The following is an 18,416-nucleotide window of genomic DNA, read 5'->3' as shown; positions in this document are numbered from 1 at the left end:
TTCATAAAAATTTAATTCTGTGAGATGTGTCAATAACTGGAATTTCTCCTTTAAAACAGACTGCGTATTTCCTGTATAAATTCACAATGGTTTTTTCTTTCCTTTCGTTTCACTCTGATAACCTTTGAACAAAAAGTAAGAGACTTAAGTTAAAAGAAGCAAAGATATCCTGAAAGATTAAAGTTGTTTTTCCTTTTTTATCGCATTGGATAAGATCATATTTGAAACATTTTTACGTAATTTTTTTTTCGTGCACATATTTGCATTTCAAAAAACTTTTAAATGTAGCCGGCCATTGTTCTAAAAGTGCCAAGTCTGCGTCTGTCAACGTCAAGCGATAAGTTCGCACGTAATTGTTGACCGTCTGTAATCAAGCTGATGACATTTCCAGAAATTGATAAACTGTGTTCTTGTGGTGATTTTGACAACAAATATTTTGAAATTTTCCAAAAATAAAAAGAAAAAAAAAAAAACACACACGTACGGTCGACTGATACTCTTGAAATGGCAAAAACATCTTTTAAGAATGAAAATTCAAATATTTAATTTTACGAAAGCGGAAAAATACCGAAAGCGCATAAGTTAGATAAATGAAAATTCCTAGATTCAGTAAATTTATGAGAATTCAAAGCTTCCTTCACGGAATAAAGGCACTTAATTAATTACCTCCTTAGGCGTAGTTCCATGTTATTGGCCTTTTCATTGTTCGCGTTAATTTGCGTCCGGCAGTTGCTTTTTTATTATCGTTTCTACCAAGATCTCTTTTATCGAAAACTTTGTGTACATATATTCAGAACAACAAATTTGCGTCAGTAAGCTCATTTATAATAACTAATAGCACGAAAATATACAAAAACATGCCAGTTATTTCAAAACATTCATTGTACTGTTTAAGTTGCGCCGAGAGTTCGTTTAGTTGCAGTCTGACAGAATTTTAAAAGCGCTTTCACTGGTATCTCTTCGGTTGGTAAGTTAAAAGTTTGACTTTCTTTATGGTAATTATCTTGCTATTGTAAGAAATCCCTACTTTAATCAACTTTTCTCTTTTTCTTCTATATTTCCCATTGCAAGTTAGCTAATTTTTCGTACATTAATTCGCAATTAGCCAAACCCATGAACATGTCACAAATGACAAAAAAAACATAAAAAATCCCCAAAACGACATCAAGAACAGTTCAGAACTTTAAAAGCCTCAGCCATTCACGAATTTTCATTCTCTTTATTTTTATGGCCAAATTTCCGCAACGTTTTAAAAGCTCTTATCTCAAATTTGACACCAAGTACCTGAATGCAACAAAGCACTTTTACTAATATTTATTGGACGAAAAAACACATCAAGACAAAGCTTATCTCTGCGTTCGTCCGTGAACGATTTCATCATCAAGTATCTTTTTATCCTGGTTTTCAACTTAGGGTTACTTCAGACTCCACTAATATTTTTCAGGTTGGTTGTTTCATCGGTAATTTCATGTCTTAGGGTTTGGATTATTTTTTATATTTCATTTGTTTTTTATTATTTTTTTTTTTTCACTTCTAAAATTTCGTGCATGTAAAACGGACTTCTAACGTGTATTGATTTGCTCCTTCTCTTTTGTCCATTGCGAAATCTACATCCAGTTGGGAAGACTTAGGCAAACTTTAATTTTCTCAAACGTTTACATTTATTATACCATTTTCACTTTGATATACTGCCCTGCAGGATCATGATTTCATTAGCATCGCCTTTGTTTTATGTTACTAAGCTGTTGTTAATAGTTTTGACAATGAAATATGAGGCAAATTTATCTCTTGTTTCGGTTGCCTTAGTTTTTCCTCCGTCTTTTCAAATTAATTCTACCGGCCTTGTGCTTCGTGGGAGACACACTGTTCACTGCACCTGCGGCATACCGTGTAAACTCAGTTCATTCGACGGCCAAAAAAACCTTGTTTATGATTTCAGTGGTTCATTAGGCACTTGCCTCTCGTTGAACTTTGAGGAAAGAAAAATTTAAAGAAGTAACCGCCTGACAGTATTTCTACCATGAGGAGATCGAACTAGTTCGTAGACCTTCCCTCAAACTAACTCTTTGGAAAAATTCAGATTGAAGGTTTTCATTTCATTTTATTGAGATAAATTTCCCCAAAAACGACGCATGAAGTTGGTCGACTATCTTTTGCGTATCCACTCAACCTTTGATTCTATTTTATCTGCAGACGAAACAGAATAGCGATGTTATCAATGTTGTCAGCTTGTATCCTATTGGTTACTTCCATAACCGTGTTCTCCATGACGTCAGCAGCTACCATTGCTTCCTCTTCTGGTAATGCTAATTCTTGTCATGAAATAGCTAGCAATTTAATAAAGATTAATAAGGATTTAATCCAAGCCGTATTCTATGCAAAATTTTTTTAACCTACATGTCAGTTCTTCATATCAACTTTCATCTTGCGATTGAACGAGATGCAAAAACCATAAATATCACTAAGAGAAAAAAAAATGACACCACTATTTTCTTTGATATCACATATTCCGTAGAGGCCTTTCAGTGAAAGTATAAATCTTTATGTCCTTTGAGACCTATACCAGAAGCTTTCATAGTCTAAATTTTTCAATAGTGACCGCAAGAGTTTACCATTTGAAGAAACCTTTTATAGCAGAACTATCAAGTAAGGTGAAGGTTTAGAAATTTCGCCGCCGTGCAATGTATTTTTTATAGCATTCATAATAAAAACTAAGTTGCAAGGAAAATCTACTGTGGTGACTTCCCCCCTCAGATACTTGTCTCTGAATTTGAAGTAGAATTTCACCGTTTTTGAAGCTATTTCTTACACCAAGCTTCACAAATGATAGGTGTAAACTATTTATATCTTGAATAAAGGGGGGGGGGGTAAGTTTCTAAAGAAACCGTGGTGCTGCGTAGGTGGGAAAGTATAACAAGGTAATTTAGTGTTATCAACTGAGTTGATAACGTACATTTGCTACCTTAAAGAGTTTAAAGGCTGTCGTTTCGAGCGTTAGCCCTTCGTCAGAGCGATTGAAAAAAGGCTAACGCTCGAAACGTCAGCCTTTAAACTCTTTACGGTGGCCAATTTACGTTATAACTCAGTTAATAACACTAAATTACCCTGCTTATATCGTGGGTGAGAGAAGTTCAACCTAATTTAGTTTCTTACCACTTGATTTCTGTAGGTTTCTGCATGCATGGAGCCAAACCAGTATACCCTGGAGAGTCAGTTGCCCTTCAGGATTGCCAATACAAATGCAAATGCGTGGTCAATGAAGGTTATTCATTCTTCATGTGTGAACCTCTTTGCGAGAGGTACTATGACCAGATCACGTGTTCTGATGGACAGGAAGCTGTCATGGAACTTGAGGAGACATCAGTTCCTGAATGTAAATGCCCTAAATACGAATGTCCACCGGAGAGATTTTCCGTGTCTCACTTTATAGAGTAAGTTCTACACCCAGTCGGTATGTTAGGGCAATTTTCAATATTAATGTCGAAAGCAATCTGGGATTGTTTTGTTTTCGCTTTACTTCGCTATGTGATTGGTCCAGAAAACTCGTGCCACTTTCTCAACACATCAGTTTAAAAAGTAAAGCCAATCACGACTTGATTGTCCGCTTTTTCCCGCGCTTTAGGTTGTTTGGCGCGTTTTGCTTTGAGTTCTAATGGGCTTTTTAAAGGTTATTTCTATTCCTATGGTTGGCTGTTGAAATAACTTCGGTTGTGATTTTACGACACCTAATCGAAAAACACTCCATTTGTTTGATGTTTGACTCTGTTAGATTCATTAAATCTGCATCCTATGTGCGTCCACTTAAAGTGTGCCTTGTTTTAAAGAGAAACATATTTCTGGCTTTCTTTATTTCAGTTACGGAATTGACGGGGATGGGTTTTTTGAACCAGAATTCTATGAGGAAGGTGAAAGTCCTTACTATGAATGAACAGGTGTCAATTCTTGAAAAAGCATCACTAATCCAGCATTTAAGGTGAGCGAGAAAAATAAATTCTTACAAGTACAACTGAGTGGTTTCCTAATAAAATAGTTTTCAACTGAGTGTCAAAAGTTATCCGGGGCATTGGTTTTTCATTACTTTACTCTGTAATTGGCCCAGAAAACTCGCGCCACTCCCTCGACCAATCAGATGCAAAGCTTAAACCAAGCACGAAGTAGCCGCCCTCATTTTCCCGCGCCTTAAAAAGTTTGTTACGACAGTAAAGACTAGTGAGTTGAGTTAATATTTTTTCTGTCTTGTTGCAGTTCTTCCGAGTGCGTAGATATCTGTACATTACCTTTGGGACAGTTAAAATGGACATTGCCCAGCCAATCAAATAAACATAAAGCTCAATGTCATGTCTTAGACAAAGCCTTCCTGATTGGTGGCTTTTTCAATTAATTTCCCTTTGTCGTCAATGTTGTTGTTCGTGATATTTTAAAATACTATAAATAGAGAATAAAGTCTAATCTCTGCCGTGGACCGCAACGAGTCATTCTGTTTTATTTATTTCAGTCGACATACAATTTCTATGTTTCATACTCTTGATCTTAGGGTTGCATATTTTTTTAACAGAAGGCAACAAAAGCTTTCTTTGAACAAAGAGTGTGTTCCATCGAGAACAAAAATGAGTGGAGGAAGTCAAAATTAGTAATTTTGGCTGTTTTACCACTGTTTTCAAAACTTGATATTCACAAGTTATCTCTTTTTCATGAGAATCGCCTGGCTAGGGGGAAATGAACCGGAAGACGTTTGTTAAACTCATCATTCAAAGTAATAAATCCAATGAAGACAGGCCCGAAGACAAAAATCGGATGAACATGTGATAGTTTAAAAGAAAAGCATGGGCAAACCAGATTATCTAAAACAACAGAATTTACTTTTTTTCGAAAATTAATAAAAAAAGTCGCTAATAAATATATCTCAGGTCGAAAATTTGGAGAGCAAGTTATACTCAAAAAGCTATTACACACCAATTGTATGATCGCTACGTGAGGTCATTGAGAATGACAAATGTTTGAATTTGCTCTGCTAGCTACAACGGGGGCGAGAAGTTTTAATAAAAACTGATATCAGTTTCCAGCTGGTTTCCTTCCTTATCGTGGCTTGAGTTAGGAAGCAATTGCTGCGATATTTATGAGTTTTTCCGGACCTGATCACGAAATATGACAATTTTTAGGTTCTTGAGTTGGTAACAGCAGATTACAAAAATCTCTTTTGTCAGCGATTCCCAACTAAAACTTCTAATTGGCTTTTTTAACCTGCATATTAGAGTTTCTACTAGTTATTTACATAAACATTCTAGAATAAAGACTGAATGATCAGACTATCGACGGAGAGAGAAAAAATGACACTCTAAATGCGTAAAAATGTTAATTTTTGTATTTGAGACAAGCAAATTGCAACATAAAGGATGTTTCCGTCAAAACAATGAAAGTGCTGTCTCGCACAAGAAAAGAACTCGCCAGCAGAGAACGTCTACGGGAGACTATAAAATTGGTAAACTTTTATTCATTGCGTTGCCTTTAAAAACAAGCCGCACTCACAACCAGAAGCTCCCGACCGTTGGTTTACAGAACAAGGAGGAAACTTTCTTAAGGATATTTCACCAGGTAAATAATTTAGGTAATCTGAATTTTTATTCCGACAGCAATTGACGAAGGATAATGTAGGTTAGTACTACATGTATGTGACTGTATCCGTCGCTTCCTCTCTATCTGCCCCTTTCCTTAATGTACAAAGTTCGTCCAAGAACGGGACATCTACGGTTGACCCCTTGAGTGGCTTAAAGCTGACCTTCTAAATCATCTTGAAACTTGTGGATTTACAATAAACAATTTAATGCTAGTGTCAGTTGAAACAATGACGTTATTACGCGGAACCAGGCTTGAATTTGAGCAAAAACTTTGACATTAAACGAGATTGGTAAAGAACAAGAAAATAAAGACAAAACCCTCGAACACGACGAGAGCCGAAATTTTTTAAAATTATAATTAACACTTATGGAAGTGAAGGCAAATAATATTCTACCACTTCCAGTGACAGCGATATATTGTCGTATGCACCGCTCATACCAAAGCTAAAACAAGTTTTAAAGCTGTTTCGTCAATCACGTTTTGAAATTGTTTTTTCCTTTGAAGTTGCTTAAACTGTTGCTGACTTAATGTCGACTTAAAATCAAAGCGACCCGTTGAAAGTTAGTTAGTACTTGAACCCTTGGTAAAATTAAGTTTTTAGTATTCCATTGCTGAGTTTCATCCCGTTACACCTGGTTTACCTAAACATGTCTTGCTGGTGTGAAGAGAGCAAACCAGGCATGCTATTTGTACCTGACAATAGGGAATAAATCAACAGAAACTCGTAAATTAAACCTGTGAAAACCTTGTCGTATAATTCCCATTCCAGCAAAGGTATTATTGCTAAAAAAAAAAATACCCATTTCGCTTTCTTTTCACTTTCCCGCAGATAAGTAGAACTCTTGAATGCTGTTATATCTCTGCTCGGGTATTTTGTGTTTCCATTGGTATTCTTTATCGTCTTGTAACAATGCGATGAAAAAACTAGATCTTTGCCAAGATGTTTTTCGAAAGTTCGGGTTAACTTCAACTTTGATAAGTAGTCTTAGATTGATAGGATAGAAATTATATAAAATTTATAAACTAAATAACCATTTAATTTTGTCATACCAAACTTACTTTTCTGTCGCATTTTTGTTATAGTTGTCATTGTTCATATTTTTATTCAAGTTATTATTTCACACTTATCCAACAGCCTCCTTTTCAATCCAAGAAATTCACGCTCTTTCGTTACCTAAGCGAAACGGGAAACCATTTTTGTTTCCTTCGACTGCGCGGAATTGAACCGTACTTTGGTAATTATAATCATCTGTACAGAGTAAGCCTAGTCAGCACTATGCACCAGTCTGCGCGCGACGTACTTCAATTGAGTTATGAAATGAAGAAATTGTGTATGATTGACGGATAATATACACTATGCCAACTTCAGTATTTTCAGCGTGTTCAAGAAAAATAATGTGTCAGAGAGTCAAGATAAATGGGTAAAACATTCACGCAACTACCATTAAGCTAATTAGTATGTGTATTCAAGTTGTTTTAGGATAGAGTGGTCTTCCCCCTTCTTTATTCCGTGTCCATCATAACAAACTTTTAATGATGTTCTACTGAATTTTTAACCATCTGCTTATCACAAATAATGAATAGACATCTTTTTAAGCCCTATTGAGTAATTTAAGGGAGATCCTCTCGTTAGAATTTATTAAACAGCGAAGGAGGGAATTTCAGGTTTTTTTTAAGAAAGCTGTTTTAACAACCTTGAAGCCTAAAATACCTAAGGTTTTTCACATAAGCAATTGCACTCTTCTTGAAAAATTGTATGATTTCAAATAATGACTTTCAAAACAAGCACCAAATTATTCTGAATTTCTGCATGCAAATGTATTATTGGACTATCCTAGTTTTTTTCTTTTGGCAATCGATGGTGATTGTGGCTGAGCAAATAATTACTAAGGGGCTTATACATAACGAGCGCTTTAAAATGCATACACTTTTAAAAAGATAAAGAGAGAGAATTGGATGAGTGAACGTACGGTGGCGTTTGTCAAAAGGTAAATATTCCAACAGCCTTTTTTCTATAAGGTAAACATTACTTTCCATCTGTCTGGTATCGATTGTCTATTTTCAAGTGTTTAAACGGCTCCCCCCCTCCCCTCCCCTCCCCTCCCCATCAGCCTTTCGAAATTCCTGTCCCTTTCTGTTAGAGGTATGGAGCTCAAAATGCTTGATGTGTTTCTATTTTCTATTCACATTGTATAACCAATATTGCCATGAAGATCCACGTGCCTAGCCCGAGAATCAGGGTTCGAGTATTTGTCCTAAGTCCTCGACCGCTAATTTGTTTCTTTTTGTCACCCTTAAGACCTGTAAATTTCTTTTGATTTAAATTTTATTCACTCTTGATCGTTTCCTGTCTCCTTCTCTCGCTTAGGTCAACGAAGTATTTTGAAAGGAGAACATGGCGATTATTGTTATCATTGCGTTCCTTTGCTGTTTAACAACAATAATAGCAGGGTTAGGTAAGGCGTTTTTCCAATCAATAAACCTTTTCCATTAACCAGCTCACAAACCACATAAATCAGCCATCGTATATAAGATTATTGTTATAAAATCATGACTAAAATGCAAGTGCCCTTTTAGGTAAAAGTCTCAATTTAATTTTTTTAACTTTTTTTTCGTAGTTCATTAAGAGAAAAAATAATTATGTAAGATGTTGCGTGCCGCAAAAAAATGCCATTGTTATGGCTGTTCCCTTGATTTAAAATTCCTTTTGTATCGAGCACTCGTGGTTGGCTTTGTGAACGATCTTGGTTGTTCAATTGTTCCAGTCCAATTTTGGAGAAGTTGCAATTGCCAGCCTGACGGTGCATTATTTTGTATCACGGTTGAAAATTTTGCTGACCATATAATGAAAGAATATATGATTGACTAATCTCTAGCATTGGAACTGACTTAAGTTTGTAATAGTTTTTTCAATCAAATGATTTTTGAAAAGCTTCAATACTTTTCCATCTCTCATTGCATGCTCGGTAAATTGTTTGGGTTCTCGTAAGGAAAGAAAACAGTCTCTTCGCCGAAGTCCTTTCAACACTTGTTACTTTTTAAAGTTCTGTTTGTTCAATCACATGAATCATTTCTTGAAGGTCCTTGAAATGAGAGCGAAGCAAAAGCTTCAAAGTGGGAATTTCACGTCTGCTTTTTATGTTTAAAACATGTCTGCATCACCCATTCCCTTGATAAAAGGAGAATAATACATGGAGGTGCGTAGATATTGAATTTCTCTTCAAGTGTTCGATTTGATGTTATTCAAATGAGCGCCGCAGCGTACGGGTGAGGCACGAGAGGAGAAATTCCATATCTATAAAAGCAACCATGTATGGAGTGTTTATTTTTCAAACACCACAGGCCTTTACCGACGAGAAAGTTCGATAAACGACTTTGCATTGAGAATGATGAACACTTTCCATTGCCATTCCTTGCATCAACAGAGTGACGCGAAAGGCGAGTAACATGTCAATAGCTGATTTGCGATATCAAACACATATGATGAAATTATCACTATTTTACGCGTGCGCAGTTACGGCTTTTCTAAGGGCTGGAACTCTTGTAAAACTCCTCAGTTTATATGGTGAAACCAAATTATAAATAAACTAGGAAATGAGTGCTGAGTCTCTTTTATACAGTCAACGAAGTAAAATAGTGATTTGTGTTTACCTCACAGACTGTGACCTTGATGTGTGCGGCTCGACGCACTGTCCGCAAAAATATTACGATACAGCCACAGTAACGAAAAAAGAAGGCGGCTTGGTATGCAAATGCCTCGTATGTGTCAAGAAACCAACAACTGTACCTCCTGCATGGTAAAAAAACAATAATCTCTTGTAAGAAACTGTTTTAATATTGTTGGAAATGAATGATAAAAGAAAAGAGTCTCGCACCTATTTGAAGCTGACAGCTTCAGTTAAATTCAATTCAATTTATTGATACTAGTATATTTACAGCTTGACATCTGCTGCTCGTAGATAGCAACAGCTAGTCGAGGAGAGCAGTAGTTTCACGCAGATTAATAAAAATTTTACAGTAACAAATTACGGAAGAGAAATAAATATAAACCTGATAGTTACTATAATAAGTGTACTAAGATGCGAAATTAAAATACCGAAATGGAAAGAATAATTCTTATAAAAGAAAAAAAAACAGAAAACCAAGCTACAACAAATGAAGTTACTTGGTTAAATCGCTATAATATTATAATAGATAAATAGAACGGAAAAAAAAAGAATATATGCAAATGCAAATATAATTAAGGCGAGCCGTTTCTATGGCAATTTCGCTATCAGCCGGGTCAGTTAACTCGATGAAATTGTCTTCAGTAGTTGTCTTTAGGTTCGCCTTAGCCTTTACGAAGAAGGTGCACGTGGTTGTAAGAAATGACCATATCGCCTACCTTCCTGGGAAAATCTCACAATTATTTGCATGGTTTTACATCCGCTCCGAATGTTGGCAATCAATGCGTTCTAATAATGTCAAGAACGATTTCCAAGTTTTTCATTTTCTTGCTAAAACTGCTTGTCACAACGTGGATTACTTGTTGAACAGAAATCTGAGTTGAAGACTATGTAATCTTGGTTTGGAGGTTTGGGAATATTTTTAAGCCAAACTGTGATCTTCCTCTTGCAAAATAGTTCAAAATGGCGATCTATGCAACGATCTTAACACATGTCTTAGCTCTTCAATGGAATATTTTCCTAAAATTTGTCATCAGGGTACATGTTACCCAACTCAAGAAAGAACGGGTTTTTTTTTACCTTTCTTTGGCTGAAACGAAATCAGGCTGTGCCTCAAAAAATCTCGTGAGAAACTGAATGGGATGCTTTTGTCAGGGTTGCGATAGATTTTCATTGTGAACTACACTAATCAATATTGATTTTCATGAACCATGGTAAAGAGTAGTGCATCATGGCAACATGTGCTCATCCCAGCTTTACCCTGGCTCTTTCATAAACCCTGATACGATTCTATTTCTTTAACGCATAGGTATGAAAAGATATGGAATAAGCTGGGAAAATGAAGATCATTTGCCTGTAAGAAAACTACAGCAAGGTATAATGAGGATGATTTTATTTTTCACCAGCTACCCCTAATTAGTCACTTTCTGAAGGCTCCCTTTGCGCTCTCTCTACCAGGAAAATAAAGGCCGCTAGTTTTCCAATAAATAGTAAAGTCTTTTCAATATCACCCTCAAATTGGATGCAAAAAATGAGCATTGTACTGTGTCACATAACCAGACGGTCTTAATTGGAAAAAAGAATGACGGTTTCACGTTTACAGAAGTTTAAGACAAAGGACAAAAAAAAAAAAAAAAAGACAATTTCTTTGTGTGTGTATGTGCTTTTCATTAACATCATTATTATTTTTAGTCAGGACTTAATATAGATGTCAAGTAAGACATAAAATGTGTTTTAATTTTCGGTCTGGTTTTTTTCTTCTTTCAGACATATGTTTCATACCTCTCGCATTTTAGTGTGGCTCGACAACAGTGCGATGTAACTTAAAATGAGTTTAGAATTATTGTAGAACCAGATTATAATAAAAGTAGCATATGGAGGTTGCCTTCAAATATTCGTTTGAAGAAACTTTTGCTGTGGGTTTGATGCAAACACTTTATGGCCTCTTCTGTATTTTATTGAAAATGCTCCCTCACGTGTAACTAAGCGACTTCTTTTTTTTTGAAAACGCACGAATTCTGAAGCCATCTTGTATGTATTCGGCCACTTGAAAGCAGAAACGTACCTACAGCCTTCCTAATCAACCCTCAAAGATGGCAACTCCTTTTACTCCGAACGCAAGCCATTAACTTTCTCAGTTCGGTTTTCGTGCGTTCAAGAACATCGCGACAAATGAGTCAAGCAACTGAGGATCTGCTAAAAAGCTAATTAACATGGCTTGCAGAAGTTATTTGTAGTAAGCTCCTCCCCTCTTTTGACGGGTTTGTCCGTTATAAAACATTAGTAATAATTTACTTATTCATAGTATCTGCTAATTACTTGTAATGGAAATACATCTTGGCAAGCTTCAATGAGCTATTCAAAGGAGATCGTCCAATTATGCTGAACTATAGAAATTGAGAAAATGAAAATCATTCATAAAGATAATCATTGTGAGTTTTATTCTTAATCAAGAACTAAATGACCGATGATGAATTATAAAAGATAAAACACTTCACACGTTTTTGAACATAATATGTTTGGTTTTCAATTAGAAGAAAAATTATGCTTTTAAAATTTTCGGATCACGTGTATCAAAATACTGGGATCAATATTTCCGTATATTACTCCAAGTTTATGCATTTCTTTATTTTTAGACGAATCAGTTTTACAATGTCGCTAAGGGACATTAGTGCTTTAATTTGTCGTTAAGGGATTTGGACGATATTGGTATTAATTATTCCCAAAGTTTTTATGTATAAATAGTAGTACTGAATACATATTTAGATCAAATATATTTCAGAAGATTCGGGGAAAGAACGAACGATCTGGAGTTATTCTGTAAATTGTCAAAGGTACAGTATTCTGAAATTTTTTTCCTATATTATAAATATTGATTCCAGTTTGCACATATAAGATAATTTCTTGTATTTCACCATTTATTGCTAATGTAATTTTTCAATTTATATACCGCTTACTTTTTCTGAGATGGTCACAAACTCTTTCCGTGTTGGTCTCAAACTTTTGGCTTGAAGTTTTAAACAAACGTTTGCCGAGACACATTTCATGTGATATGTAAACATAATGTAAACACTGAATTGTCTAAACAAGATAATTTGGTTTCATCAACTGAGTCGATAATGTAAATTTACCACCGCAAAGATTTTCTAAAGCTGACGTTTCGAACGTTCGTCCATCGTCATCGCGAAGATTGGTAATCTCCAGGATCCCCATGGAAGGCCAAAGAAGCATATCTAGTTTCCATCCAAATTCCTCGTCGGCTCCTTCCATGATTTTTCTCTTTAATTTATCACGATGGACCTGGAAATGTCTTTTTAATTTGAATTTCATTCACTTTTGATCGTTCCCTCTCCTTTCCTCTCGAAACTAGGTCGACGAAATATTTTTGAAAAAGAATATGGCGTACATAATTTTCATCACTTTACTTTGCTGTCTGACAACAATAATTGCAGAAATACTGGTAAGGCGGTCCCTGATCAATAATTTCGTAGTTGAAATTCATTGAAGTTCTACGCCTATTACATTTTCCAGTTCTGCTTGTTCATTTGTATAAAGCCTTACCTCAAGGTTTAATGAAATGGAAATGAAAGTTTTGAAATGAGAAATTCTGGCTTACATGTTATCTATCATTGACATAAACCTCCCTTTTGTTAAGGTATAGTTAAATTTATATTTACTAGATCTGTAGTTTAAATTTATATTTACTAGATTTGTAGTTAGGACGTGTAGGTCCCACAAGCACTGGGAAAAGGTTACGTGCCTTCGTTTGCTCAGTATTTAGTCGAAAAATAGAGTAAATGGTAAATTGAAGAGTAAATTGAACCCGGTGGGAACATGTGATCGTGTGATTTGATCGTTTAGGCGAGAAAAGGGTGGTCCTGAGAAAGACTGCTGTCGGTAGTAGTGACTGATATCTCGACAACCTTAGCGGAAGTCAAAATTAGAGGCTAGCATAGAGTCAGTCAGGTGTATTAAGTCCGGTTCGTGTAAACTGATTGGTCAGTTTAGCCGTGATATCATTGTCGATAGAGACGTAAATTTACTTTAAAAAAAAAAAGGCCTTTAGGAGATGAACTTTTTATACTATGTTTTCCTCACAGACTGTGAATTCGATGTGTGTGGCTCGAGGCATTGTCCACCAAAAGGTTTTGATATAGGCGTGGTAACAGTTAAGCATGGTGACGTGGAATGCAAATGTATAATATGCATAAAGAAGCCAACAAAAAGTCCATGGTAAGAAGTACGAGCTAGAATTATTGTTCAAATATGGTTGTTCATGTCGTTAGAAATACGTGATAACGCAGAAAAAGTTCAAAGGAGGTTCAATTCAAAGCAATTAGGGCACAATCATTAGGGCCGTACAAAGTTCACCTTAGCCTGTACAATTATAAGGTAAGTGGTGGGGAAAATGACTCCACTACCCCTCCCCTCTCCCCACCATTCCCCCGCTCTCCCCCTCACTGGTTTCTCTGTACCAGGCTTTCCCTAAACTTATCAATCCGATATAGCGGCTTTGATACACGATCGGAAAATTGATCATTCGCTCATTTCTCGTAATTCCTTCACAATTACGGACTCGAAAAAAATAGTATGGAACTCGTAAAATATCCTCGCATAGCAAGCCGTCGAATAAGGTGTGTCTACTCAATGTTGGGATTTTTATGAATCATTGTTGAGAGCAGCCTTTGATGGCCATTTGTCCATTTCCATATTCCCGCTTTCAGATATTTCACCGACTAATACGATTCCATCGCCATTTTCTTTGACGCACAGGTATATAAAGTTATGGAAAAAAATAGGAAAATAAAGACCATTTGCCCGTAAGTACAGTACAGTACAGTGTATTTCTCCTTGAGTGACAGTAGTCACCCCGGGAGCAGGAAGAAACGTGTGGCAACCAGCACGTGGCAAGGTCCAGTAAATTGTGTGTTAGAGAATAAAACGGCTTTTCAACGTCAGTTTTTGGAATAGAGCAGCTAAACAATGCATGTGAAGACATGCATGTACACTTGAAATTCTTTAAATAGCCCTAAAAACCTTTCTCAAACTCCTATTTTGCCTTGCAAATAAAACAGGTGGCTACGATAAATGATTTTGCTCTTCACCGGAAGAAACATATTCCCTGCCTTCGGGTCGAACAACAAAAGATATCAGTATTTTTAAAAACTGTCATTTAGTCAAAAATGTACATTTGTATCATTTGAATTATATATATTGCAATTGTCTAAACTGGTTTTATCTTCTTTCAGATACAAATTTTGTCCCATCGTCCTGGTGTTACGACAGGAACTCAATGTCAGCATTTTAAACTTGGTTTAAATCTACTAGAGAAACTAGATACGGAATAAAATAGCTCATTGCATTTGCTCAGAAATGAGTATTTGAAGAAACTGATTTTCATGTGACACACGCCCTTTCTTCTCTCGAGATCATGATTATTCTCGGGATCAGCTCACCGTACGTCTCTTTCTACAAGGCTATGCTCGTTTCCTCTACTTCCCTCAGGTCTTGGGTATTGGATTCTTGACATTATGATGTAAACTCTCAGTGCCAGTTATTTACACGAGGTTTACCCAAACTGTAGTTTTACGCAGGCAGTGGGCCTTTTTACGGTATTCTCTATAAGAGGGTTGATCTCATAAATAAATGTCCTTCCACTGCCAACTTTTGGTCGCCTTGATCTTGATACTCTTCACCAAGAGGAAAGTTCAGATAAAAGTTCAGCTAAATTAAAGATAGTTTAGAACACAGTTTTGCTGAACAACGGCTAAACGTTGTTTCAATAACCGGCCCTTAACATTTGAGTTGTTTTTTTTGGTCCGTTCATTAGATGATAATAAAACATTGATTGCCAGTTCAGGGACGGGAGAAAAGGTATACGGGAGGAGGGAGGGGTGGGGATTAATGTCAGGGGTTGGGCTTAGTATAACAGAGCCCCAATCTTGTCCCCTCGATGAGCACCCAAAGCTAAGACCAGCTAAGTGACCAAAGTTTTTTTACCCTGTTCATTCAAGATGGATATGTTCTTGATCTTTTCCTCTCTGACCTTAACCCCTTAACCCCTAAGAGTGACTAGCATCTAATTTCTCTTTACAATATCACCCCTGAATCAAACATTAAGGTCATGAGAATAAAGGAAATGATCACCAAATAAATAAGCTCTTGATTGTTACACAAATTCTCCTTGTCATCACCTTAAGAAATGTATAGAGAACAGTATGGAGAATATGCATACTGATTTAAGGGTGTAAAGGGCTAATATGGAGCTGTTATAGAGAGATTATGACGGGATGACTGTCATGAAGCTGTCATGCACGATCAAGTCGAACTGACGATAGTCTAAGAAATCCAAATCTTAGTATGTGGCTTAAGTTTAATTTTAAGAGCCACAAAACACTGCTCTTGACTCCAGGTTGGTCATGTCTGTCTAACATAAGTACAACTTAAAGTAAACAAAGGAATTTGCCCAATCCATTCCTTAACAATTTTATAACAAAAGCAAGACTAAATTGAAGTGACGTTATTTTTCAAATGAGAGGTTTCCGATTAATTTCCCCTTGAGCTGTAAAAAGTGCTCAAGCTTTTCCCCGCTAATTCTACTTAAAAAAGGAACATGATAACGTCTTCCCTCGACAAAAACTTAGATTATTACATGTCCATCAGCCGCAAAAGCTCGTATGGATCCATATGCTGTCTTGGCCCGGGATTCGGTTCGCGCCGGCTGATCATCGGTGCGATAATATTACCGCATGCTTTGATCATTTCATTATTAAACAAAAAGCCTTCCCACTCAAGCTTATCATCGCCTGCACCATTCATGCACAGCGCCTGCTTGTCAGTTGTTCTCCGACAGGACTCAGACAGCCCACATGCTTTTGTACATTGCCTTATGCAAGACTTGTACATCATATTCTTTTCCTCTGCCTGATCAAACTCGACCATGCGAAACCGTGTGCGCCCATTACTGTATATGGCCAGCGAAGCCAGCAGCAAGAAAATGATCCAGGACTTCATCGGGGAATTCTGTCGGAGAGTGTTTCAGATACTGGACCTAGGATAATAATGCCAAAAAATTGCTCAACAGAGGTCGTTATCTCGATTTCTATAGCTTTAACTCATCTCGCTTCTTGTTAAGTTCCGACTCTCGCGAAGATGATTTTAACTTTTTTTCCATGAAACCAAACCCGCCCTCGTATCAAGAATTGGTTTTTTTTCCCTCACCAAGATTTCAACCGATAAAAATCAATCTAAATCTTATGACATTGGTTTACGATGAACGCTTGAAAACGCCTGGTATTGGAGAAGTTTTTTTTTTTTTTTTTTTTCGCATATAAAGCAATCTGAAACAGTGCAAAACAACAATTTAGGGACAGTGATATGACTACATTTTCTCATATCGTAGCACTGATAAATGCAATATCTGTATAGGGCTCCTCGTGGCCTCAGATATGCCAATGAGAATCTTCTGGCGTAATTACAGGAATAATTACAAAGGATTCATTTGAGAAAAAAATTTTCTCCGTATCAAATATGTGTAAAACATCATGAAAAAGATATCAACTGCCTTAGAAAACTTTAAAAAAACACGGTTGATTACTACTAAGAAAACTCTCTAGAAGGTGATTCATCAAGCTGTGTTTTAAAGTTGCCATGTTTAAGGGGAGGGTTTGAGCAAGCAAGCCGGGAGAGAACTTGGAAGCAAGAAAAAAGGTTTATCATCAATTCATATGGACATTGTAAAGGAGAAAAATAAAAAGAACCTTACACGCCCTGACAGTTTTCTGAAAATTAATGCCTCAGGAAAAGGTAACTCAGGGAAGTGGCTGCAGTGCAGATTCAATATCCCGCTTTTACAGAAGCTCTCAGAATAAAATGAAAAATCGCTCTTAAATTACGTTGAGTGCGTTTTGATCAAGGCGAATTGACCGCCGGAAATAAAAATAAAAAGAAGAAGAATAAGAAGGAGGCTTTTTTTTTAAATTAAAAATTGATCGACTTCCAGATGTCCGGCCATAAGCAATAGGTTCTCTGATGGTTCAATGGTCACAACTCCAAATCTTAAAGAGATTTTTCATTAGACAACCCTATATGAACCCCTATTTTTTTTGTTTCATGTATCATGACTGTTTTCATTTCCAGCTGTATCTTTTTCTTCTTATATCTACAAAATATTGATGAAATGGAATAACCACGGCAAATAACCGTCGCAGCAGGAACTCTTTTACGAACTTCCTGATACAAGTCTTTGAATTGATTTAATAATAAGAATGATAACTGTGCCTATTGCCAACTCAAGGAGTACTAAAGATTTTTTCTATTTTCTGCTTAGACATGTAAAAAACGGTTGCTAGAAAAGTAGCATCATTGTACACAATAGAAATGTAATCAGCATTTTCTCGAAGCTCCGTTGCACTCTTTAAAAGTCCCCTTTTTTCTTCAAAATGACTTTTGTCTTCGTTTACTCCCTACCTGCAAATGTAAATTTCAGCGTGAAGAGTTCCTTCCTTCCTTCCGTCCCGAACAGGTTTTCTCTGTAAGCTTTTCCAATGTGTTTGGTAAAATGATTATCCAAGGGGAATCTTAAAAGGTCTCAGAAAGAATCTTGCATCTAAGTAACGCGGTAGCTCGCTCGTTAGAATGTTTGATAAGAACAAGATCAATTTAAATTAGCATCCAATAAAATCTGGCAGTTTTTATTTCAAACCTCTCTTTAAATTCAAAATTTGCGCTTTTTTCCCTAATCACAGACAGTTTTTAATATTTCAGAGCTTTTGCATATTTAACCATTTTCATGCTTTGTTTTAGAATGAATTTCTACGACGTCATCTGTCCATAAGGTAATGGTTTTTGAAAATAAAAGTTTTCCAGATATACATAAGCATAAATGTTCGCACCAAGATTTCAGGGTCGAGTTTTCAAAAAATTAAACTTTTTTTTTTTTTTTTTAATAAAAATTGGTGGTACAATTAATATTCTCGCAAATGAGAGTTTCTTGTATGCATTGTGGTACGATTAAGATAACTTTTGTTCTTTAATCTTTGATCTTACTGATCCCTTCGAAACTGAACAACAAAAGCCAGAGTCAGCACAGACGGAACTTTGAACAGTCGCAACGGGAATTGAAGTCTCAGGTTC

General features: G+C 36.2%; 1 protein-coding gene and 3 long non-coding RNA genes across 5 annotated transcripts; 3 read left to right on the top strand and 1 right to left on the bottom strand.

The window, feature by feature from the left end:
* The first annotated feature begins 876 nt into the window (after positions 1-876).
* On the top strand, positions 877-4,468 carry LOC113673253 (uncharacterized). Of its 2 annotated transcripts, none has more exons than XM_089191362.1 (5): positions 877-967; positions 2,194-2,300; positions 3,170-3,431; positions 3,856-3,973; positions 4,246-4,468. In XM_089191362.1, exons 2-4 carry the CDS (start codon positions 2,210-2,212, stop codon positions 3,926-3,928), a joined length of 426 nt encoding a protein of 141 aa, XP_089047488.1. In that variant the 5' UTR covers positions 877-967; positions 2,194-2,209; the 3' UTR covers positions 3,929-3,973; positions 4,246-4,468. The 2 variants fall into 2 exon arrangements, with proteins under 2 accessions (XP_089047488.1, XP_027045438.1); XM_027189637.2 differs by lacking the exon at positions 877-967 and adding an exon at positions 1,135-1,444.
* Positions 4,469-5,451: 983 nt separating this feature from the next.
* On the top strand, positions 5,452-11,484 carry LOC113673254 (uncharacterized). The gene is made up of 5 exons (XR_016182210.1): positions 5,452-5,592; positions 7,985-8,072; positions 9,275-9,413; positions 10,591-10,656; positions 11,049-11,484. It is a non-coding gene; the product is annotated as an uncharacterized LOC113673254 (long non-coding RNA).
* Positions 11,485-13,379: 1,895 nt separating this feature from the next.
* On the top strand, positions 13,380-14,945 carry LOC113673282 (uncharacterized). The gene is made up of 3 exons (XR_003446411.2): positions 13,380-13,514; positions 14,055-14,101; positions 14,531-14,945. It is a non-coding gene; the product is annotated as an uncharacterized LOC113673282 (long non-coding RNA).
* A 691-nt stretch (positions 14,946-15,636) lies between these two features.
* On the bottom strand, positions 15,637-17,792 carry LOC113673280 (uncharacterized). Its single transcript, XR_003446410.2, has 2 exons — positions 17,751-17,792; positions 15,637-16,332 (listed from the first exon to the last, which is right to left on the bottom strand). It is a non-coding gene; the product is annotated as an uncharacterized LOC113673280 (long non-coding RNA).
* Between the last annotated feature and the right edge of the window lie 624 nt (positions 17,793-18,416).

The sequence above is a fragment of the Pocillopora damicornis genome, chromosome 13, assembly GCF_964200805.1.
Source record: "Pocillopora damicornis chromosome 13, jaPocDami1.2, whole genome shotgun sequence".
Classification (NCBI taxonomy): Eukaryota; Metazoa; Cnidaria; class Anthozoa; order Scleractinia; family Pocilloporidae; genus Pocillopora; species Pocillopora damicornis.
The sequence above is the reverse complement of the archived record's forward strand: the minus strand, read 5'-3'. Positions and strand labels throughout refer to the sequence as shown.